Raw genomic sequence first — 24,931 nt, forward strand, 5'->3', positions numbered from 1 at the left:
TATATGAGAACTACGCATTGCAACAACCACCATACACAGTTACAATAGCCAACAAACGTGCCATGTGACCTGGGGCCCCTCCTGGGCATCTTTCGTGAGACATCCTCTGTTGTATAATTAAAGTAATGTTCCATCTGTATAATAATAATTAAAATAATAATATGATCCTTTTTTCCGGGATCCTTCTCCAAAAAAGCCTAAATCACAGGTCAAATTGCTAATCCATGCACATGGCTTAAAAGTTCTAGTTATGTGGTCATTGCACCCAAAAGTGTAATGTACCAGTTAAGACATTCTCCTCCTGTCACTAATACCCGTCAGTATCACCATATTGGTTTTCTTAAAACTTTTCATCCTCGACTCTGTACCTAATGCCCTGTACTGAAAGACAGCTTTTGAAGTTCTTGGTTGGAGTTGAAGCTTTTGTCCAGTCTCCAAAGCATTGGAGCTGTTGGGGATAGATAAACTAAAGGTATCAGACTTGCAGCATCTCCTGTATGGTTTAACCAATTTGGTAGTCCAAATTTTAGATTCTTAATTACATGTTCATGTATAATGTAACATGAAATATGTGCAGATTACCAAGAAACTTTTTGTCATTGAATATGAAAAATGTGAAGTCTACCATTTGGATGGTAAGTTTCTCTGTAGGTCTCATTTTCAAGGTTTTTCTCAATGTTCTGCTACAAAAGCTTCCTATTCATTTATTTGACCAGCTTTTAGTTTAACATTAATTCTCTCCTTTTGGTAATAATATACCGCTCATTTAATTTCATACGATGAAAAATCAGAGATGCTGAGTCGCAGAAAGGTACAACAAAAATACTGCCTGAAAGTTTGCTTTCGGCCAATAAAGACTTTGTCATTTAATTTTGTTACTTACTTTTTAGAAATTGCACAAAAGACCTAAATCTGAAATTGAGACCAAAAATAATAGTTCAATGTATCATTTCTGTAACGGCGCCATTTCTCTTGTGTGCACAGACTAGACAGTGGACATTCTTAGCTGAGAATTTAGAAACTGCATTGTTTACATAGTAGTCACTTGAAATTAACTAAATAACAATTCAGAAACATTTCTGAGCTGTAGTTCCATCTGTTTTGGGACAAAACTGCATTACATCAATAATCAAAGTACTAAAATTCATTCATGTTTAGTTCATTGTGTGGTATTTAATTTGAATAACTGAACTTCTTTTTTATTTTCTAAACTCTCACCGCTATCCTTTTTAAGTAGATAAGTTACCACATAATTTCACTGTTAATTGTAAAGGCTTGTTTAAACTCATTTTCCAAGACGACATCAATATTATTATTATTATTATTATTATTATGTATGGAATCTTTGTTTCAGAGGAACCCAGTGAAAATTACTGGAAGGTACTGGCAGAGAGGAGGCGTGTAGCGCTTGAGGATGCTTTAAAGGAGAATGAGTTATTGCACCAGAAGATATCTATTCTGGAGGAGGAGAAAGAAGTGTGTGAAGCGATGTTGGAAGAAACTAAGACCTTGGTTGACACTTTCAAGGTAATGATAATAAATTGTATAATATGCATTGAAAATGAAAGTTGTGTTTCAGAAGTGTTATGTATGTAAAGCACCAAGCAGACAAAAGTTTTTATTTGAGAAGGAAGGAACTGAAAATTCTCACCTTTTTCAGCTGTACCAGGCTGGATGTTGGTGTAAACAGATTCTCTGTGGAAATTCAGCTGCTGTAAAATTATAGTCTCAACTTTCCACTTAATAGGTCATTGTTTGGTGATGAAATTGTAATCAATATACATGTTGGTTGGCCAGAAAATGCATAACTTTCAAATGATAAAATTTGAAATACCAATGGACTGCTGGTTCAGTAAATGACAGGGTGGCAAGCGGTCTGGATAATGAGGAATTCTTAGGCAAATTGAATTTACTGGGAGAGCCAGGAAATAGTGAGGAACTCTGGTGATGTTGAATGAGTCCCAATGTTGAAAAAGATAAGTGTGAAAGAAACACAAGACTGTGTAAAAGATGTCGTAAAATGTAAAAGATAAGAGAGAAATGAAAAGTCAGAGAGGAAATGGTGACAGAAGAGTGGGAGACTGAAAGGGAGGTAGAAAAACTTCAAACTGGTTACATGCTGAAGCAGAAATCAGACACAGGGTTAGCATTTCAGTTACTGTGTCGAACACTGACTTTTCATTTGTTATTCCACCCATCTGCTCTTGGTGCCTTATGTTTAGGTTGAGTCAGTTTTCATTGAATTGCCCTCAAGATATCTTGTTCCTGTGCTTTCACAAGTAATTAGAAACATAAGATTCTTCTCAGTTGTTCAGTATCCCTTTATAGGTTTTGACTCCAGTAGCTGCTGTTCTATGTGAATTACCCACTATAGTAAGTCAGGAAATGGATAAGTCTGTCGCTATTTAAGCAGCAATTTTTGATCATTGATTGTGACCTTCTATTTGACATGAAACAGTTGTGTTGTTTCACTGCCAGTGAGAGATGTTGCAGCCTAGACTGCAATATCTGTAGTTTTTTTAGTTAAGTGGGTCCAGTTCTGTCACAAGTACGAAAATCTAAGACACTAGCCAATTTTTTATCTCACTTATATAATGCATGATAATTGTAATTGATTCTTCTTACTTTTGTTGAATTTGTATTGTGAGCTGTAGGATTCTTATTTAAATACTATGCAGCTAGTTCAGTAGGTATTTGAAAGCCATGTCCAATTTAAGTTGATACTTCTGTGGAGATTGCAATATGTGGAGGTATTGATAGAAGTTGTTTGATATTGATTTGTTTTTGGTAGTTACTAACCTTACTTAGTATTGTGTAGTAGTATTACATAATTTCTAAAAACAAGGCTTCTATTTTGATTATATAAAACCATTCAGACTGTCTTTACCACTGCAGTGCCTTGAGGGAGGCAGAAAGGGGTCTTGACATTCCCCATGTTAAGTTCCTATTGTAAATGCTCATTTTCAAGAACACGTTACATTAATCTTAATTATTACACTGTGTTAATGTATTTTCCTTGTTCCCATGATTAAAAGTAACAATTATACATTAACTTCCTGCACTTATGGAGAGGAGACTGTGTATAGCAACAGCACATGTTACATGCATGAAGCATAACTAAAATCTAAAACCTCGCTTTTTGAAATAGTAACACTACACCAAGATCATGGAGAGAACAATTCCTAGTCTATAATATATACTAAGTGGATGTAATATATCTAGTGTTCTTGGTGTCCTGTGCAGTGTTTTATCATGTGATTCAGGATTACTGTTTGCGCACTGGAAATGGCAATGTGTCTGAAATTATTTCTTTGATTCACTTATGCTTAACTTGTATTTTCTGCTGCAGATATCTGTAGAAACTTTCACATTCGTCTATTTTAGAACAATAATTTGGCCACATACAACCTTCAGATCCAACAAGGCTGTATGCCAGAACACATTAGAAATATCCTAAGACTTTCCAAAGACATAAGCCCTACAGTTCGTCCTTTCAGAGCAAAAAGCTAAATATCTCCCAACAGTTTTTTCCTTCGGCAATAAAGGATTGTTAAGTTGACTTAATATATGTCGAGTTTAACTCTTTGTACGTTACATAAAAGTATCACTTCAGTAGAAATGATCAGTATTGATGTTAATCAGTGTTCATCTGGAGAAAAGTTTGTGTCAGTTGCTGTCAAGTGTCCTATTAATTCTTAACCACTGTACTCTCTCTCTCTCTCTCTCTCTCTCTCTCTCTCTCTCTCTCTCTCTCTCTCTCTCTCTCTCTCTCTCTCTCTCTCTCCCCCCCCCCCTCCCCCCCTCTCTCCCTCCTTTTTTTCCCAGTTATTTTTTGGTTGTTTTATTCCCCTACAGTATTTACCACCCTGTACAGCTCTCTTAGGGCATGTGTGAAGACATCAGGAAGAAACTTCCACAGTACGTATCATGCTGCCCCGTATAACATTTCAGCTCCTCAACACCAAATTAAAATGTTGCATTAGGAGGTGTCTGCTTCGTGCAAAAGGTCTTGAGTTCATATTGACGACAACAAGTAATTCTTCATTACAGACGTTTATTTACAAACAGAACTGACAGACTTCACAGACTCAACAACTGACTCTCCGAGATAACTGCACTGCATATCCCAACTGCCCACTGACAACTCCTAGGTGTATTAATATCTTTCCAAACAATGAGAGTCTTTTGACAATACTTTGTTTATAATATGATAGCAATTCACGACTTAAAACTAAATTAGACATTACAGAATTTTAGTACAGATTAAAGCAAGTAAAAGGATCAGCACATATAAATTCTTACAAGCATAATTTCCAAATAGATTTTATAACATTTTTCTACCAGCTTCTGGATAACCTTCACCAGATTTGTACCGATGTTTCCAGAAATATCTTGACATTTGATTCTGGATATTTCTTGAGTGATTTAGAACAACTATTTATATGTAAAATGATTTAAATCGTGTTTCAAAACGTACATAAATCTTTTTAGCAATATTTCTTGATACTAATCGTCTTTCGAAATTAGGTTATGAAACAGTTTTCACAAGTTTTCGTATTTTTGCGATCATAATATAGAATTTCTCCATAGAAAGTTCCAGAAGTGTGCATTAAACGTTCATTTACAGACTTTCTCTTTAGCTGGTGAGTTTTTAAAAGTATCTTGCCCATATTATACGAGATAATTTAGCTCAAAACTGATAATTTATACAATTAATCAGAGCTACAGCAAAGTGAGTCTTTCTTTTACAAAATGAAATATAATTACTAAATTGAATGAAAATATGTTACTAACACTTATATATATTTACATTAATTCTATTTTTGTTCTTTCTGTGCAAAATGTCCTAATATTGACACAGTACAATATTTAAACATCACCAAATTTTCCCTTTACATTTTGCATATCTGTATCGACATCCCCTAAAAGTCTACAGTATCAAATACTTCAATATGTCCTGTAATGTTACACAACCCCACCATCAGCACTTCCACGTGAAACACGGAAGGGTTGATGTCCTTACATTACAAAACAGAAAAGTTTTACACATATCTTTGGTGTCTTCTTTCTTGAAGACCGGTGATCTTCTTTCTTGAAGGTCGGTGATCTTCTTCCTTAAAGGTCGGTATATCTCAATGCCACACACTGTATTTCAGTCTCATCTTCACTGTCCGTATGGTTTCCATATACACTGCAGGCTATCACAGGCTGCAATAGCACAGTCCGCTATGAATATACAGCATACAGTGGTCAAACCCAGTTAAACATTAGCAAAAGCATTTAATAGTCGGTGGACCGGTTTTTAAGGACACAGAAATTTGAATTCTCTAAAGTCTAATTACTCAAGAAAATTTACTCTAAATAATTTCTTAAAGCTAAGAGAGGATAGACTGACAGATGGAGAAAATTAATTATACAGGATCACAGAATAAGTGTAAGATGCAATGCCAGAAGAGGAAAATGAAATATGACAATTGCATAGATAGGGGACCTAGTGCTCGCCAAACACTTAGCACACAAAGAATGTATGCTCCCCTGAGGAATCAGATAAATACAACAATTCAAAGTATACAAAAATATCCTGGTAAGATTACATATAAAAGTTTATAAACATCTATTATCTAAAATACTTTTTTACATTTTTTTAAATACAATTTCAGTTCGGTCACGTTTCGTAGGCCAAACAGTCTGCCAGATTTTGGGTAGACTAGACGGTAAGCATTCGGATGAGGATTGTCCTGAATCTTGAAAGGTCCAATGTATATGTCAAAAAACTTTTTTAATTCACCACTGTCATCTTCAAAGTCACCCCCCCATAGGTAGTCTAGATAAAGCATCAGCAACTACATTATCGGGTCCTCTAAGATATTTTATTGAGTAATTAAATTGTTGTAACAAGAGTGCCCACCTGGTAATCCTTCCATGATGCAACCTACATTCTTGAATATAAATTAATGCCTTATGGTCTGTGTAGACAACTACCTGGTTTCCCAATAAATAATTTCTGAATTTAGAAAATGCCCAGTAAATGGCCAAAAGCTCTTTCTCTGTAACAGTGTATTGCCTCTCATGTTTTTTCAAGGTTCGACTAGCAAAAGCAATAGACCTGTGTTCTATTTTCCCATTTATATTTACTTCTTGGAAAAGGTGAGCACCTAGGCCATAATCACTACTATCTGCCATAATGCAAAAAGGTAAACTTAAATCAGGACGGTACAAAATTTGACTGTTACATAACTGTGTTTTTATTTCTTCAAAAGTAGCTTCATATTCCTGATCCCAAACCCACATTGCGTTTTTCTTCAGCAATCTGTTAAGACTTGGAGCATTTAGAGCTTGGGTACTAATGAACTTTCTGTAGTAACCGCACATCCCGAAAAATGACTTTAGTTGTTTCTTGGTGTTTGGAATTGGGAATTTTGCAATTGCCTCGAGTTTTTCAGGATCTGGCAAAATACCTTCCTCAGAAATACTGTGCCCCAGAAACTTCAATTTTTTCATACCAAACTTACATTTAGATAATTTAAGTGACATTCCCCCTTTCCTTAATCTATTGCAAACCTCCCTCAAAGTATTAACATGTTCTTCCCAAGTTTCTCCAGTGATCAAAATGTCATCTACATACACAGTTAATTTTGCTAAAAGATCTTTTCCCAAAACAAAAACAAGTGCTCTAATGAATTCGGCTACTGAGACATTCAGCCCAAATGGTACCACACAATACTGGTAACATCTTCCCCCATACAAAAAGGCAGTATACTTTCTGGAATCATTTTCTAATTCTACTTGGTGAAATCCTGATGTGAGATCTAAACTGGTCATGTATTTCATTCTTTCAAATTTATGAAGTAGTTCGTCTATATTCTCTGGATGATCGGTCTCTCTTTCCAGATACTTATTTAGGTGTCTTGAATCTAGTACAAGCCCGACACTGCCATCACGTTCTGCAACCACTACCAAAGGATTATTGTATTGGCTCTTACTTCTCTCAATGATGCCCCACTCTTCCATCTTTTGAAGTTCCTTTTCTACATCTTTTCTCTTTGCAATGGGTACACTATAAGGTTTTATAAAGAATGGCTCATGTGGTTTTAATCTGAGTTTACATTGATAATTCTTCACTCTGCCAGGTCTATCATCAAAAACATCACAGTAATTCCACAATAATCTTTCTAACTCTACCTTCTGTTCTTGGTTCAAATTATCTGATTCCCGTAATTTTTCTTGAACTATATCCCCATATTCTCCATCATCATAATCCTCAGTAATTTCCTCTACACAATAACCACTGTCTTTAGAAAATGTAACGTCCCTAATTTCAATTCCCTTATCAGCACAGTTTTTAACCGACATGTCAGTACTGGAACATACTCTCGTCTTAGGGTCAATAAAGGTAAACAAACTCCTTTCCCAATCAAATGCTGCATTAGCTTTTAATATCCAGTCTATACCCAACAGTACATTCTCATTTAGGTCACTTATTACAAGACATCCTTGAGTAAACTGTACATCATTTATACTGAAGGACAACAACACCTGTCTATTAACAATTTTGCTCAGTTTGCCGGTAATGCCTCTAATTTTTATTCCAACAACTGGTAATTCAACAAAGTCAGGATCATGCTTAATTATATCTTTTAATTTGCTTGAAATGGCACCAATTGGACTCCCTGTGTCAATCAAACAATACCCTTCCCAACCTGCAGCTTTAATTTTTATGTATGGACTGCCAATAGTGGTGTTTTCCCTTTCTTCCTGTTTTTCATACAAAAGACCTTCTGCTATCTCATCATACCTCTGTTCCATATTTAGGTTTTCTTTATTAGGCAATACTTTCTTCAAACTTCTAGGTCTACTGGAATTTACTGGAATGTCTGGATTACTATTTACCTCACACACATGCTGACTAGTACCCCGTTTGATGATTTCATTAGGCTTAAAAGCAGAAACTGGTTCACAAATTTCCCTTAATTTGATCTTAACATCATTGTCATCACTGTAATCTTTAAATTTGTCCCAAACGGATTTCAAAATAATCTCAGATGCATCAGCACAATCAACCCCCCTGTCTCCTGATGTATTACTAAGCTTAACTGGCACAATCTGATTCTCATGTGGAATGTAGTTAGAGTTCCTGGCACAACTATTCTCAACACTATTGCTTATAACATCCTCCTTAACTTCAACATAAACTATTCCATCCAATTCACCATCAAAATCTTCTAGTACATAATCACCATTAGCCTTAACATCAACATTATCATCATCATTGCCTGAGCTTACACTACAAATACTACTGGTATCACCAACATTACTCGCAACACCATCTTCACCAACCACATACACATGAATATCAGACTTTCCAGAAACTTCAGTACGAACATCATTATGACAACTTACATCTAAAACATCACCACACGTAAGTTTGTACAATCCAAAATTATCAAAGTTATCCTTACCTTTCATTTCAGCATTAGGTGCTTCTTCTTGATTATATAAATTTGCAATTATATCATCTTCTAAGCCTACTTCATCAAAGGTAGCCTGGTTCCTATTACAGTTGTTTCTAGTATTTTCTCTGATGACATTCCAAAATTTTCTGTCAAATTTAATTTTTTCATTACCTCTATCTACAGATCGATCATAAGCATAATGTCTATACTGGTTAGGTCTCTGATTATAGTGCTGTCTGTTCCGGGTGAAATTAGCCTGATTTTGAAAATTCCTTGCCCCAAACTGACAGACTCCCAGTGGAGCATTTAGTCGTTTAAAGGCCTATGTCTGTCGTTTCCCTGCCTCGGGTTACCTTCTCTCATGTCATTACCCCAGGACCTGTTTCGATTTTCCCATTCTCTGTTTGAATTAAAGTGCTGATCATTCCTACCAAAATTTCTTCTGTCATTGCTATTATAATTATCCCTGTTGTTGTTAAAGTTTCTTCGTTCACTATTATTGTTATTATTTCCACGGTTCGGTTCCCACCCTCTGTGTGATGAACCTACAAAGTCATTAAATCTGTTGTTTTGTTCAAAGGCTCTATCAAGTTTGTCCACATATTTCAAGAATTGTTCTATGGACTCATCTGGACCATATACTAAACCCCATTGTACTCTTTCCGGTAGTCTCCGTTTTAGTGCATCAATTTGAGTTAGCTCATCAAATGGCTTATCCAGATGCACTAATTTTTGCCACTGTTTCTCACAATAGGCTTTCATTGACCCATCAGATTCTCTGTAACTAGGACCATTCAAGAATTCACTTTTGATTCGAGCTTGCTCAGTTTCAGACCAAAATTTGGTTAAAAAACATTTTTCGAAATCTTCAAAGGACATTTCCGCGGAACAATTCTGATTGGCCCACGAAAGCGCCTCACCATCAAGTAATTTCTTTACAAATTTTATCTTAACACTATCTGTCATTATGGACGTGAACTGCTCCTTGCAGAATTGCATGAAGTCTTTTGGGTGTATATTCTTGTCACCAGGATAAGTTTTAATGGGAAAATTTCCCCATACCCCATTACAACTATTACTAAAACCTTTTTGCAACATAGTTTCTTCTATTTCTACAAATTTTCTGTCTACAGTTTTTTCGACATTACCTACTCTACTACAAATTTCTGTGACCTTTTTGTCAGAATCAGATTTGAAAGATTCAATTTCGCTTTCAAAAAATCGTTTTATCTGGTCAAATTCATTTCTCAATTGAGAATTTTCCTCATTTACAAAATCAACAACTTTTTTTAAGTTTTGACTGGTTATTTGAAATTTCGTTACTTAAATCAGTTTCAAGGACAGAAATTTTGCTCTCAACCGTGTCCACACGACAATTAAGTTCTTTTTGGTTTGACTCAAAAGTAATTCGCCATTCTTCGAGAACCTGATTAGTGTGAGCAATCTGTTCTGTATTTGAATTTATTTCTGATTTTAAATCACACACAGCCTTCGAAATCGACCTGTCTATCTGTTGTTGTGTCTGTTCAATTTGTTGACGTAATTCGGCACGAGAATCGTCCCTCTTCGAGTTTAACTCTGAAAACATTTGTTTTAACATTTCCAACATTCCTACACTGTCAGAAGCACTTTCCCTAATAGGTGTACTCGCTGCACCGCTGTCAATACTGAAATCTGCATCTTTTTCCATTATTTTAGGAAGCAGGTACTTATCTTAGTGTCCGTCGGCGGTCGTTGGTGTCCGTGTTTTGCGAAATTTCTTCAATTCCAGGATGGTTCCGCTCGGTTGATTCACTCCTCTTCTTGTGACCCCAGAATCGACGTATTTACTTCTGAAGAATGACTGGTCCGTCGTATATCCTCTTCTTGTGGTCCCAAAACAGACGTATTTTCTTCTTGTGATCCCAGAAGAGACGTATTTTATTTTGAAGAATCACTGGGTGGTTTTCAGCTCCTCAACACCAAATTAAAATGTTGCATTAGGAGGTGTCTGCTTCGTGCAAAAGGTCTTGAGTTCATATTGATGACAACAAGTAATTCTTCATTACAGACGTTTATTTACAAACAGAACTGACAGACTTCACAGACTCAACAACTGACTCTCCGAGCTAACTGCACTGCATATCCGAACTGGCAACTGACAACTCCTAGGTGTATTAATATCTTTCCAAACAATGAGAGTCTTTGACAATGTTTTGTTTACAATACGATAGCAATTCACGACTTAAAACTAAATTAGACATTACAGAATTTTAGTACAGATTAAAGTAAGTAAAAGGATCAGTACATATAAATTCTTACAAGCATAATTTCCAAATAGATTTTATAACATTTTTCTACCAGCTTCTGGATAACCTTCACCAGATTTGTACCGACGTTTCCAGAAATATCTTGACATTTGATTCTGGATATTTCTTGAGTGATTTAGAACAACTATTTATATGTAAAATGATTTAAATCGTGTTTCAAAACGTACATAAATCTTTTTAGCAATATTTCTTGATACTAATCGTCTTTCGAAATTAGGTTATGAAACAGTTTTCACAAGTTTTCGTATTTTTGCGATCATAATATAGAATTTCTCCATAGAAAGTTCCAGAAGTGTGCATTAAACGTTCATTTACAGACTTTCTCTTTAGCTGGTGAGTTTTTAAAAGTATGTTGTCCATATTATACGAGATAATTTAGCTCAAAACTGATAATTTATACAATTAATCAGAGCTACAGCAAACAGTGAGTCTTTCTTTTACAAAATGAAATATAATTACTAAATTGAATGAAAATATGTTACTAACACTTATATATATTTACATTAATTCTATTTTTGTTCTTTCTGTGCAAAATGTCCTAATATTGACACAGTACAATATTTAAACATCACCAAAGTTTCCCTTTACATTTTGCATATCTGTATCGACATCCCGTAAAAGTCTACAGTATCGAATACTTCAATGTGTCCCAATATGTCCTGTAATGTTACACCCGTTTCTTATCAGTGCTTTCGTATGTGTTTCTTTCTTCGGTTCTGTAGAGAATTCCTTATGTGCAGTTAATTCCTTATCAGTATACTTATTTTTTAACATTTCAAATATTTTGGGTCACTTCTTTCTAGGTTTTCCCATAGTCCCTGACTCACTATTATCCAATCATGCCCTCCAAACATACGTTCTCAGAGATTTCTTCCTTGTGTTAAGACCTATGCTTAATACTAGTAGACTTGTTTTGGCCAGGGATGCATCATTTTCCTATGCCTGTTCACCTTTTATGTGTTTGCTTTGTCAGAACATGTGATTTCACTCCCAAAGAAGCAAAATTTCTTCACTTTGACTACTTAGTGGTCAGTTTTTATATTAAATTTATGGCTTATATGCTGGTACTCGTTACTGTAGTCTTCCATGACTTTACATTCAGGCCACAGTTTGTGCTCATTAGGCTTCATTCAGTTCAGGATGTCCTGCAATTATTTCTCACTTGCATGGGAGATATCAATATCAGCAGTGAATCATGTCATTGATATTCTCTTACCTTATATTATAACCCCACTCCTGAAGTTTTCTTTCATTTCCATAATTGTTTCTTAGATGTGTAGATTGAACAGAAAGAGCGAGGGACTGCATCACTGTGTTACACCTTTTTAAATCTGATATTTTTCGTCTTTTGTGCTTAAAATTCTGTCTTGGTTCCTACACTGCATGGAAAAGAGTAAAACACACAGAAATGGGAGAGTAAATGAAATGAAACTTAAGTTTTAGATGGGATGTGATGTTATTTTATCAGTTTCAAAATCGAATCAAATTTACAAAAAACTTGAAGTAAAAGCTTGTTTATTGGATTGATATTGGACCTCAGCCGTGCGGTCTGAGGCATCTCGTCACAGTTTGCACAGCTCATCCTGTTGGAAGTTTGAGTCTCTCTTGTTCATGGGTGTGTGTGTTGTCCTTAGTGTAAGTTAGATTAAGTATGTGTAACCTTAGGGACTGATGACCTCAGCTTTTTGGTCCCATTAGACATTACCACAATTTTTTTTTAACGCATTTGGCCTGGATTCTTGCACAGATTCAGTTGTGAAGCACGTCATAAGGCTGTCATATACTGTAGGGAAGCAAGCTGGCCCACAAATATATAACTTACCATTGATGTCGGGGATACTGGCTCTGTTCCAGAGTTGATGTTTGGTTTGTCCCACCCATTTTCTTTGAGGTCAGATGTAGAGATCTCACTAATCAAATGACCACCTCAGCACCTCACACAGTTCATAGAAACGTGTTCCATTGTGAATGAGCGTTGTCCTGTTGAAATATGACATTGCAATACCGTCACACAAGAAAATGCAGTATGCCGGTGTTCGTGATGTACAGTTGTCCCATCAGAATTTCTCTAGTTCCTACCAGCTGTGACCTGAAGTCTTATTCAGTAGCTCCCCAAACCATGGCACCAGGAGTAATACAGCTGTGCTTATCCAAAACAATGTTGTGATGAGTCCATTTCTTGGATGGCAAGTGCAGATCTTGAGGGGATGTGCTTGGTGCACAATATGGCATTCCTCCCTTATGGTGATCAAACATGAGACCTCGACTATGAGTGTGTCTGCCCTCGTGTTCCCATGCAGTCCAGCATCAGGACACTGTTACTGAATGGCCCACAGGTCTGGATGGTGTGACCAACCGGCCAAATGGAGATCCACAGTGAGGGACCTTTCAACCCAACTCTGTGAGGTGACGGTAATGCTGTCTCACATTATCGCACGACATCTCCATGTCCTTCAGTTATTATTCAACATCTGATATTCACACCCCTTTTATATCTTACCAGGCATAATAATAATATAATAACAATAACAATAACAATAACAACAATATTACTGGAACATACCCACACAAAATCACACATTTGCTTAGGATACAGACAAAAAATAGGAGTAGATACTACCTTTATTAAAGAAGAACTAAAAGAAAAATATAGACAAAGACTTACAAAAATACTGAAAACAGAATTGACAGCAAAAAACAAAACAAAAAAGCTATAAATACTTCTGCTATACCAATATTGACCTACTCGTTTGGAGTAGTGAAATGGAGTAACACAGACCCAGAAGCACTCAATACACTTACACGATCACAATGCCATAAATATAGAATACATCACATACATTCAGTAACAGAAAGATTCACGTTAAGCAGAAAGGGAGGAGGAAGGGGATTAATCGACATAAAAAACCTACATTATGGACAGGTAGACATTTAAGACAATTCTTTCTAGAACGAGCAGAAACTAGCAAAATACACAAAGCAATCACTCATATAAATACATCGGCTACACCACTGCAATTTCATAACCACTTCTACAACCTTTTAGATCACATAACGTCAACAGATACGAAGAAAGTAAATTGGAAAAAGAAAACACTACATGACAAGCACCCGTATCATCTAACACAGCCACACATCGATCAAGACACATCCAACACATGGCTAAGAAAGGGCAATATATACAGTGAGATGGAAGGATTCATAATTGCAATACAGGATCAAACAATAAACACCAGATATTACAGCAAGCTTATTATTAAAGATCCCAATACCACAACAGATAAATGCAGACTTTACAAACAACAAATAGAAACAGTAGATCACATCACAAGCGGATGTACAATACTAGCAAATACAGAATAACCCAGAAGACATGACAACGTAGCAAAAATAATACATCAGAAACTTACCATGCAACATAAACTAATAAAACAACACGTTCCCACATAAAAGTATGCACCACAAAATGTACTGGAGAATGATGAATACAAATTATACTGGAACAGAACCATTATAACAGATAAAACACCACCACATAACAAACCTGACATCATACTCACCAATAAAAAGAAGAAATTAACACAACTAATCGAAATATCCATACCCAATACAACAAATATACTAAAGAAAACAGGAGAAAAAATTGAAAAATACGTCCAACTGGCTGAGGAAGTCAAGGATATATGGCATCAGGATAAAGTTGACATTATACCAATTACACTATCAACTACAGAAGTCCTACCACACAATATCCACCAGTACATCTATGCAATACAGCTACATCCAAACATATATATACAACTATAGAAATCCATAATTATTGATACATGTTCAATTACCCGAAAGTTCCTAAATGCAATATAACATATACCATTCAGTTAAAAGGAAGTCACACTTGATCAAGGTCCACATCACTTTCCACTTTTGACCAGACATAACGTCTGAGATAAGAAAGAAATAATAATAATAATAATAATAATAATAATAATAATAATAATAATAATACTAAACATCAACAACATGAATGCACTATGGTGGTCATTTTAGATGTCACAGAGAATTCCAACTCTAAATAATTTACATAGTCGCTAGTGGTGTGCACATGTACATGACACTTATACCCGATCGTGTCTTCAAGGTGCTTCACGTTTTATGTCAGGTCATGTAGATTGAAATAGGGGTAATGCAGGAGTAGGTTTAATAATGAATAAGAAAATAGGAGTGCGGGTTAGCTACTACAAACAGCATAGTGAATGCATTATTGTGGCCAAGATAGACACAAAGCCCACGCCTACTACAGTAGTACAAGTTTATTTGCCAACTAGCTCTGCAGATGATGAAGAAATTGAGGAAATCTATGATGAGATAAAAGAAATTATTCAGGTAGTGAAGGGACATGAAAATTTAAGTCACGGGTGACTGGAATTCGTCAGTAGGAAAAGGGAGAGAAGGAAACATAGTAGGTGAATATGGATTGGGGGGGAAAAAATGAAAGAGGAAGCTGTCTGGTAGAATTTTGCGCAGAGCATAACTTAATCATAGCTAATACTTGGTTTAAGAATCATAAAAGGAGGTTGTATACATGGAAGAATCCTGGAGATACTAAAAGGTATCAGATAGATTATATAATGGTAAGACAGAGATTTAAAAATCAGGTTTTAAATTGTAAGACATTTCCAGGGGCAGATGTGGACTCTGACCACAATCTATTGGTTATGAACTGTAGATTAAAACTGAAGAAACTACAAAAAGGTGCTAATTTAAGGAGATGGGACCTGGAGGAACTGAAAGAACCAGAGGTTGTAGAGAGTTACAGGGAGAGCATAAGGGAACAATTGAGAGGAATGGAGGAAAGAAATACAGTAGAAGAAGAACGGGTAGCTCTGAGGGATGAAGTAGTGAAGGCAGCAGAGGATCAAGTAGTTAAAAAGACGAGGGCTAGTAGAAATCCTTGGGTAACAGAAGAAATATTGAATTTAATTGATGAAAGGAGAAAATATAAAAATGCAGTAAATGAAGCAGGCAAAAAGGAATACAAACGTCTCAAAAATGAGATCGACAGGAAGTGCAAAATGGCTAAACAGGGATGGCTAGAGGACAAATGTAAGGATGTAGAAGCTTATCTCACTAGGGGTAAGATAGATACTGCCTACAGGAAAATTAAAGAGACCTTTGGAGAAAAGAGAACCACTTGTATGAATATCAAGACCTCAGATGGAAATCCAGTTCTAAGCAAAGAAGGGAAGGCGGAAAGGTGGAAGGAGTATATAGAAGGTTTATACAAGGGAAATACTGGAAATGGAAGAGGATGCAGATGAAGATGAAATGGGAGATACAATACTGCGGGAAGAGTTTTACAGAACACTGAAAGACCTGAGTCGAAACAAGGCCCCGGGAGTAGACAACATTCCATTAGAACCACTGACGGCCTTGGGAGAGCCGGTCATGACAAAACTCTACCATCTGGTGAGCAAGATTTATGAGACAGGCAAAATACCCTCAGACTTCAAGAAGAATATAATTCCGATCCCAAAGAAAGCAGGTGTTGACAGATGTGAAAATTACCGAACTGTTAGTTTAATAAGTCACAGCTGCAAAATACTAACACGAATTCTTTACAGACGAATGGAAAAACTGGTAGAAGCGGACCTTGCGGAAGATCAGTTTGGATTCCGCAGAAATGTTGGAACACGTGAGGCAATACTAACCTTTCGACTTATCTTAGAAGAAAGATTAAGAAAAGGCAAACCTATGTTTCTAGCATTTGTAGACTTAGAGAAAGCTTTTGACAATGTTGACTGGAATACTCTCTTTCAAATTCTAAAGGTGGCAGGGATAAAATACAGGGAGCGTAAGGCTATTTACAATTGTACAGAAACCAGATGGCAGTTATAAGAGTCGAGGGACATGAAAGGGAAGTAGTGGTTGGGAAAGGAGTGAGACAGGGTTGTAGCCTCTCCCCGATGTTATTCAATCTGTATATTGAGCAAGCAGTAAAGGAAACAAAAGAAAAATTTGGAGTAGGTATTAAAATTCGTGGAGAAGAAATAAAAACTTTGAGGTTCGCCGATGACATTGTAATTCTGTCAGAGACAGCAAAGGACTTGGAAGAGCAGTTGAACGGAATGGACAGTGTCTTGAAAGGAGGATATAAGATGAACATCAACAAAAGCAAAACGAGGATAATGGAATGTAGTCCAATTAAATCGGGTGATGCTGCGGGAATTAGATTAGGAAATGAGACACTTAAAGTAGTAAAGGAGTTTTGCTATGTGGGGAGTAAAGTAACTGATGATGGTTGAAGTAGAGAGGATATAAAATGTAGACTGGCAATGGCAAGGAAAGCGTTTCTGAAGAACAGAAATTTGTTAACATCGAGTATAGATTTCAGTGTCAGGAAGTCATTTCTGAAAGTACTTGTATGGAGTGTAGACATGTATGGAAGTGAAACATGGACAATAACTAGTTTGGACAAGAAGAGAATAGAAGCTTTTGAAATGTGGTGCTACAGAAGGATGCTGAAGATTAGATGGGTAGATCACATAACTAATGAGGAGATATTGTCTCTCCCCCCTGTCTCTCCCCCCTGTCTCTCCCCCCTGTCTCTCCCCCCTGTCTCTCCCCCCTGTCTCTCCCCCCTGTCTCTCCCCCCTGTCTCTCCCCCCTGTCTCTCCCCCCTGTCTCTCCCCCCTGTCTCTCCCCCCTGTCTCTCCCCCCTGTCTCTCCCCCCTGTCTCTCCCCCCTCTCTCTCCCCCTGTCTCTCCCCCCTGTCTCTCCCCCCTGTCTCTCCCCCCTGTCTCTCCCCCCTGTCTCTCCCCCCTGTCTCTCCCCCCTGTCTCTCCCCCCTGTCTCTCCCCCCTGTCTCTCCCCCCTGTCTCTCCCCCTGTCTCTCCCCCCTGTCTCTCCCCCCTGTCTCTCCCCCCTGTCTCTCCCCCCTGTCTCTCCCCCCTGTCTCTCCCCCCTGTCTCTCCCCCCTGTCTCTCCCCCCTGTCTCTCCCCCCTGTCTCTCCCCCCTGTCTCTCCCCCCTGTCTCTCCCCCCTGTCTCTCCCCCCTGTCTCTCCCCCCTGTCTCTCCCCCCTGTCTCTCCCCCCTGTCTCTCCCCCCTGTCTCTCCCCCCTGTCTCTCCCCCCTGTCTCTCCCCCCTGTCTCTCCCCCCTGTCTCTCCCCCCTGTCTCTCCCCCCTGTCTCTCCCCCCTGTCTCTCCCCCCTGTCTCTCCCCCCTGTCTCTCCCCCCTGTCTCTCCCCCCTGTCTCTCCCCCCTGTCTCTCCCCCCTGTCTCTCCCCCCTGTCTCTCCCCCCTGTCTCTCCCCCCTGTCTCTCCCCCCTGTCTCTCCCCCCTGTCTCTCCCCCCTGTCTCTCCCCCCTGTCTCTCCCCCCTGTCTCTCCCCCCTGTCTCTCCCCCCTGTCTCTCCCCCCTGTCTCTCCCCCCTGTCTCTCCCCCCTGTCTCTCCCCCCTGTCTCTCCCCCCTGTCTCTCCCCCCTGTCTCTCCCCCCCTGTCTCTCCCCCCCTGTCTCTCTCCCCCCTGTCTCTCTCCCCCCTGTCTCTCCCCCCCTGTCTCTCCCCCCCCTGTCTCTCTCCCCCCTGTCTCTCTCCCCCCTGTCTCTCCCCCCCTGTCTCTCCCCCCCCTGTCTCTCCCCCCCTGTCTCTCCCCCCCTGTCTCTCCCCCCCTGTCTCTCCCCCCCTGTCTCTCCCCCCTGTCTCTCCCCCCCTGTCTCTCCCCCCCTGTCTCTCCCCCCCTGTCTCTCCCCCCCTGTCTCTCCCCCCTGTCTCTCCCCCCCTGTCTCTCCCCCCCTGTCTCTCCCCCCCTGTCTCTCCCCCCCTGTCTCTCCCCCCCTGTCTCTCCCCCCCCTGTCTCTCCCCCCCCCCGTCTCTCCCCCCCCCCCGTCTCTCCCCCCCCCCGTCTCTCCCCCCCCCGTCTCTCTCCCCCCCTGTCTCTCTCCCCCCTGTCTCTCTCCCCCCCTGTCTCTCTCCCCCCCTGTCTCTCTCCCCCCCTGTCTCTCTCCCCCCCTGTCTCTCTCCCCCCCTGTCTCTCTCCCCCCCTGTCTCCCTCCCCCCTGTCTCCCTCCCCCCTGTCTCCCCCCTCCCCCCTGTCTCCCCCCTCCCCCCTGTCTCCCCCCTCCCCCCTGTCTCCCCCCTCCCCCCTGTCTCCCCCCTCCCCCCTGTCTCCCCCCTCCCCCCTGTCTCCCCCATCCCCCCTGTCTCCCCCCTCCCCCCTGTCTCCCCCCTCCCCCCTGTCTCCCCCCTCCCCCCTGTCTCCCCCCTCCCCCCCTGTCTCCCCCCTCCCCCCCTGTCTCCCCCCTCCCCCCCTGTCTCCCCCCTCCCCCCTGTCTCCCCCCTCCCCCCTGTCTCCCCCCTCCCCCCCTGTCTCCCCCCTCCCCCCCTGTCTCCCCCCTCCCCCCTGTCTCCCCCCTCCCCCCCTGTCTCCCCCCTCCCCCCTGTCTCCCCCCTCCCCCCCTGTCTCCCCCCTCCCCCCCTGTCTCCCCCCTACCCCCCTGTCTCCCCCCTCCCCCCTGTCTCCCCCCTACCCCCTGTCTCCCCCCTACCCCCTGTCTCCCCCCTACCCCCTGTCTCCCCCCTACCCCCTGTCTCCCCCCTACCCCCTGTCTCCCCCCTACCCCCTGTCTCCCCCCTACCCCCTGTCTCCCCCCTACCCCCTGTCTCCCCCCTACCCCCTGTCTCCCCCCTACCCCCTGTCTCCCCCCTCCCCCCTGTCTCCCCCCTCCCCCCTGTCTCCCCCCTCCCCCTGTCTCCCCCCTCCCCCCTGTCTCCCCCCTCCCCCCTGTCTCCCCCCCTCCCCCCTGTCTCCCCCCCTCCCCCCTGTCTCCCCCCCTCCCCCCTGTCTCCCCCCTCCCCCCTGTCTCCCCCCTCCCCCCTGTCTCCCCCCTCCCCCCTGTCTCCCCCCCTCCCCCCTGTCTCCCCCCCTCCCCCCTGTCTCCCCCCTCCCCCCTGTCTCCCCCCTCCCCCCTGTCTCCCCCCTCCCCCCTGTCTCCCCCCTCCCCCCTGTCTCCCCCCTCCCCCCTGTCTCCCCCCTCCCCCCTGTCTCCCCCCTCCCCCCTGTCTCCCCCCTCCCCCCTGTCTCCCCCCTCCCCCCTGTCTCCCCCCTCCCCCCTGTCTCCCCCCTCCCCCCTGTCTCCCCCCTCCCCCCTGTCTCCCCCCTCCCCCCTGTCTCCCCCCTCCCCCCTGTCTCCCCCCTCCCCCCTGTCTCCCCCCTCCCCCCTGTCTCCCCCCTCCCCCCTGTCTCCCCCCTCCCCCCTGTCTCCCCCCTCCCCCCTGTCTCCCCCCTCCCCCCTGTCTCCCCCCTCCCCCCTGTCTCCCCCCTCCCCCCTGTCTCCCCCCTCCCCCCTGTCTCCCCCCTCCCCCCTGTCTCCCCCCTCCCCCCTGTCTCCCCCCTCCCCCCTGTCTCCCCCCTCCCCCCTGTCTCCCCCCTCCCCCCTGTCTCCCCCCTCCCCCCTGTCTCCCCCCTCCCCCCTGTCTCCCCCCTCCCCCCTGTCTCCCCCCTCCCCCCTGTCTCCCCCCTCCCCCCTGTCTCCCCCCTCCCCCCTGTCTCCCCCCTCCCCCCTGTCTCCCCCCTCCCCCCTGTCTCCCCCCTCCCCCCTGTCTCCCCCCTCCCCCCTGTCTCCCCCCTCCCCCCTGTCTCCCCCCTCCCCCCTGTCTCCCCCCTCCCCCCTGTCTCCCCCCTCCCCCCTGTCTCCCCCCTCCCCCCTGTCTCCCCCCTCCCCCCTGTCTCCCCCCTCCCCCCTGTCTCCCCCCTCCCCCCTGTCTCCACCCTCCCCCCTGTCTCCACCCTCCCCCCTGTCTCCACCCTCCCCCCTGTCTCCACCCTCCCCCCTGTCTCCACCCTCCCCCCTGTCTCCACCCTCCCCCCTGTCTCCACCCTCCCCCCTGTCTCCACCCTCCCCCCTGTCTCCACCCTCCCCCCTGTCTCCACCCTCCCCCCTGTCTCCACCCTCCCCCCTGTCTCCACCCTCCCCCCTGTCTCCACCCTCCCCCCTGTCTCCACCCTCCCCCCTGTCTCCCCCCTCCCCCCTGTCTCCACCCTCCCCCCTGTCTCCACCCTCCCCCCTGTCTCCACCCTCCCCCCTGTCTCCACCCTCCCCCCTGTCTCCACCCTCCCCCCTGTCTCCACCCTCCCCCCTGTCTCCACCCTCCCCCCTGTCTCCACCCTCCCCCCTGTCTCCCCCCGTCTCCCCCCTCCCCCCCCTCCCCCCGTCTCCCCCCTCCCCCCTCCCCCCCCTCCCCCCGTCTCTCTCTCCCCCCGTCTCCCCGTCTCTCTCTCCCCCCGTCTCTCTCTCCCCCCGTCTCTCTCTCCCCCCGTCTCCCCGTCTCTCTCTCCCCCCGTCTCTCTCTCCCCCCGTCTCTCTCTCCCCCCGTCTCTCTCTCCCCCCGTCTCTCTCTCCCCCCGTCTCTCTCTCCCCCCGTCTCTCTCTCCCCCCGTCTCTCTCTCCCCCCGTCTCTCTCTCCCCCCGTCTCTCTCTCCCCCCGTCTCTCTCTCCCCCCGTCTCCCCCCTCCCCCCGTCTCCCCCCTCCCCCCGTCTCCCCCCTCCCCCCGTCTCCCCCCTCCCCCCGTCTCCCTCCCCCCGTCTCCCCCCTCCCCCTCCCCCCGTCTCTCTCTCTCCCCCCGTCTCCCCCCTCCCCCTCCCCCCGTCTCTCTCTCTCTCCCCCCGTCTCCCCCCCTCCCCCTCCCCCCGTCTCTCTCTCTCTCCCCCCGTCTCCCCCCCCTCCCCCCTCCCCCCGTCTCTCTCTCTCTCCCCCCGTCTCCCCCCCTCCCCCTGTCTCCCTCCCCCCCGTCTCTCTCTCTCCCCCCCGTCTCCCTCCCTCCCCCCGTCTCCCTCTCTCCCCCCTGTCTCCCTCCCTCCCTGTCTCTCTCCCCCCTGTGAAATACTTGTAATGCAGTTAAGATGTCCACACGATTTAATTGTGGCCTCTAGTAACACTGCACTAGATTAAATATTATAATTGTGCATCTTCCTTGTGAGAAAGTTTGTTATCTACAACTCAGATTAAAACATTGGCTACATTTTAAATATTTGTTCTTTCAGGAAATAATCAATGACAGTGGTAATGTTTCAATTGAAGATGACGACCAGTAGGAGAAAAGAAGACTTTACCTGATCATGGAGTTATTTGCATGACTGTAACACTGTCTTGATTTGCTGTCTACTTTACACTGAAATTAATAAGTGCTCCTCTAAATCTGCACTGTTTGCATTATGTAAAGATTGTCATGAACTCGTTGAGTTTGAGCTAATAGCTTATCAAGATAGTTGTTCACATTCTTTTATTTTCTGATGATCATTGTGGTGTATTATTTAATTGGTGTTGTGATAGTTTTATTAATCAGTTTCATCTCGTATTTGTGCAATTCTCATACTTTACTTATTGCATAATTACTCCAAAAAACTCAGCGTACATTTACATGAATATTGGTTGTATGGGAAAGATACAAAGCTGTGCAGTTATCAACATGTATTTTCTTAGCAGAATGCAAGACAGCTTATATGACAGCAATCAAAGCACTTTGTCTGATTGTACAGCGTAATATTTGAGAATTTATGAGCTTTGTTTCAAGCACTTGTCATAACTGACTGCAAGTATCCTTCTGTTTTAGAATTTGTGGCATACAAGCACTATTATTTGTCACATTAGTTACAGTTAATTGTAAAGGTTGTTATTTTGTGACAGCAGTAATGATTTCTTTTAAAATCGGCCAATCTGAATATAATTACTTACAGGAAGTAATTTTGTAAATGATCACATTAGCACAATTTTTATTTTGTGCAGATAATTAGAAAATAATTTTGAAATTATTGCTGTACGTGAAAATTCTTTTTAATTGGAATATGCTGAGGTGATTTGGGGTACATTAGTGGTGTATTGTATGAGTGCACACAATATTTATTAAATTATGACTGAAGGATGCAACTTTTCTGATGTAACCTTTGAAAGAATGAGACTGGAAAATGAGTCTTATGTATTGATGTGTGAAATTTGAGTGAAAATATAGCAGAAAAGTACAAAACTGATGTAACAATGGACTTTTATTTTACTTGATTGTGTCAAAAGGAAAATCAATGTGAGAAAACTATAAAGTTTTGACAGAATTGCTGGGCATCACTGAATTTTAGGAGGAGAAATCTGTCTACTACTGTCCTCAGTACAGGTGGGTCCCTCTAATCCTGGGGTCATAGGACCTGCCCTTGCTTTTTAACCTTTTTCAACGTATTCCTCTGTCCTTCCTTGGGAGGCAAGTAATGATTCTGAAAAGTAGGATAGTTTGTGTACTTATATTTGTCTATCAGCAGTATTAAGAATTTTGTCTTGTGAGGATTATTATTTTATCTCCTGATTTTCTAGTTTTTATTGTAACTGAGGAATAGCTTTGATATATGTAAATGCATTTGTGCCCAAACTTTTTGTATATCCACATTTGAGGATTCATGGTTGTAGTTTAGTTCATACATTGTGTTTATAATTTTTCACAGACAATTTTTTAAAAGTATTTTTGCACTGTTGTATTGTAGCGTACGATATGAGAACTGGATTTATTTGTGTTGGAAGCTTTTGGCAGAACTGATACATTTCATGGTTCCCAGGCTGTAAATGTGAATAGGATATTATTTATGAAAGCCTAAAAAAACTAGTACTTCCTTGCACCTTTTTATCAGAATTTGTAAACTGTTATAGGTCAATATTTACTATGGTAATACTGCTACCGTAGACTCCATGGGATATGTATCCATCATATTTCACTCTCATGAATGAAGTTTTAGCTTTGTAATGTTAACTACCCTATATAGCTTTATTTAAATTGGTTCAGTTGACAGATAACGAGCTGGGCTCCTCTCGTCACCAATACACCATTGGAAGCCTGGCACTGCCAGTTCCCACTGTATTGTCACATCAAGTGCATTGCACTGTGAAAAGCATGGCGCCAGTCATTTCTCAGTGTGTCATTATAGTCAGGTGCCTTAAGATGTGTGATGAAATTAGTCAAAAGAGTGGCAAACCAAGGATGCACGCCCCTAAGAAACGTTCAGATGTCAAACATAGCATAATTACACAGTCAGTTGCATGAATTCATGTGTTCCTTGCAGAAATATTTGGGACAAACTGGTGAACTGAACTGGCACTGCTCTGCAAATCAGTAAATGATGAGTTACGAGAATTAGGAAGAAGTAGTAGAATCTTCTAAATTAGCAATACTGGAAACAAAAGGTGCCTTCTTGTGAGGACAGTCACAATACTCTCTATCTTTTTATTTTATAACCCCCCCCCCCTCCCAAGGAAGATGCAATTCATATTGAAATATAAGTCTATTTTTTTCCTCAAGTAAGTATCTGACATGTGAAGAGCCAAATGCTAACATTGCAGAGTGGAGCTCTTTCAATATAGTAAATCGTGCATAGTCCATATCAGTTCAGGTAGGCTAGGAATAAATCCCACCTTCATAGTCTCACATGTTAATGAATTTAGCATATGTTAAAATGAAGGGCTAAGTAAGAAACACTTTTTTCCCCTCCAAAAAAATTTCTGCTCAGGGATACATCCCTCCAAAGATGATGCTATGCATACAATTTTGAAGATGTGAAATTTTGTTGTTTTTTTTATTTGAAAGATAATTGCTTTGTGATTACAAAGAAATCCTCCATTTGGACTTACCTGCCAAAGTTCTAAACTTTTTTATAATTTATGGAAAAACATTTTTTTTTTTCAAAAATGCCAATCCACTAAATTTTTTTAAAAATTATTATTATTAGTACCATGTAGTTCAATATACCCTGAAAAGGAGGGCTTCCACTTATAGGTTGAACAGATTTTATGAATAATTGAAATTTTTGTCACACTCAAAACCTGTTTTAGTACCACATTATCACACAACAGGCTCATAAAAATCAAAACCTAGTCTTATTTAACATAATTTTAGTTCTGAAAAATGAGTAAGAGACTCATTTTTAAAGCATTTTAAATGGTTCCAAAATGTATGTGAAAGGTCCAGAGACTTAAAGGTTTCAATTTATACAACTTCTATGCACTCTGTTTCGTACTGAAATTAGCCAATCAATGAACTAAAAATGTGTTCCACTGCTTCAGTATCTCCCTTTGGTGTAGAGTGATGCCTTTCTGTTGAACCAATAGGAACTGGAACACTTCCAATCTTCAAAACATT

General features: G+C 42.3%; 1 protein-coding gene across 1 annotated transcript in view; it reads left to right on the plus strand.

Moving 5' to 3' along the window:
- The window catches only part of LOC126320326 (geminin), a 62,195-nt gene extending 39,408 nt beyond the window's left edge, over positions 1-22,787 (plus strand). Inside the window, exons 4-5 of the mRNA XM_049993799.1 lie at positions 1,355-1,527; positions 21,804-22,787. Of these exons, the coding sequence (XP_049849756.1) occupies positions 1,355-1,527; positions 21,804-21,854 (224 nt within the window). The 3' untranslated portion in view covers positions 21,855-22,787. The remainder of the gene's footprint in view (positions 1-1,354; positions 1,528-21,803) is intronic.
- The last annotated feature ends 2,144 nt before the right edge of the window (positions 22,788-24,931 follow it).

This window comes from Schistocerca gregaria, chromosome 1 (assembly GCF_023897955.1).
Source record: "Schistocerca gregaria isolate iqSchGreg1 chromosome 1, iqSchGreg1.2, whole genome shotgun sequence".
NCBI lineage: Eukaryota > Metazoa > Arthropoda > Insecta > Orthoptera > Acrididae > Schistocerca > Schistocerca gregaria.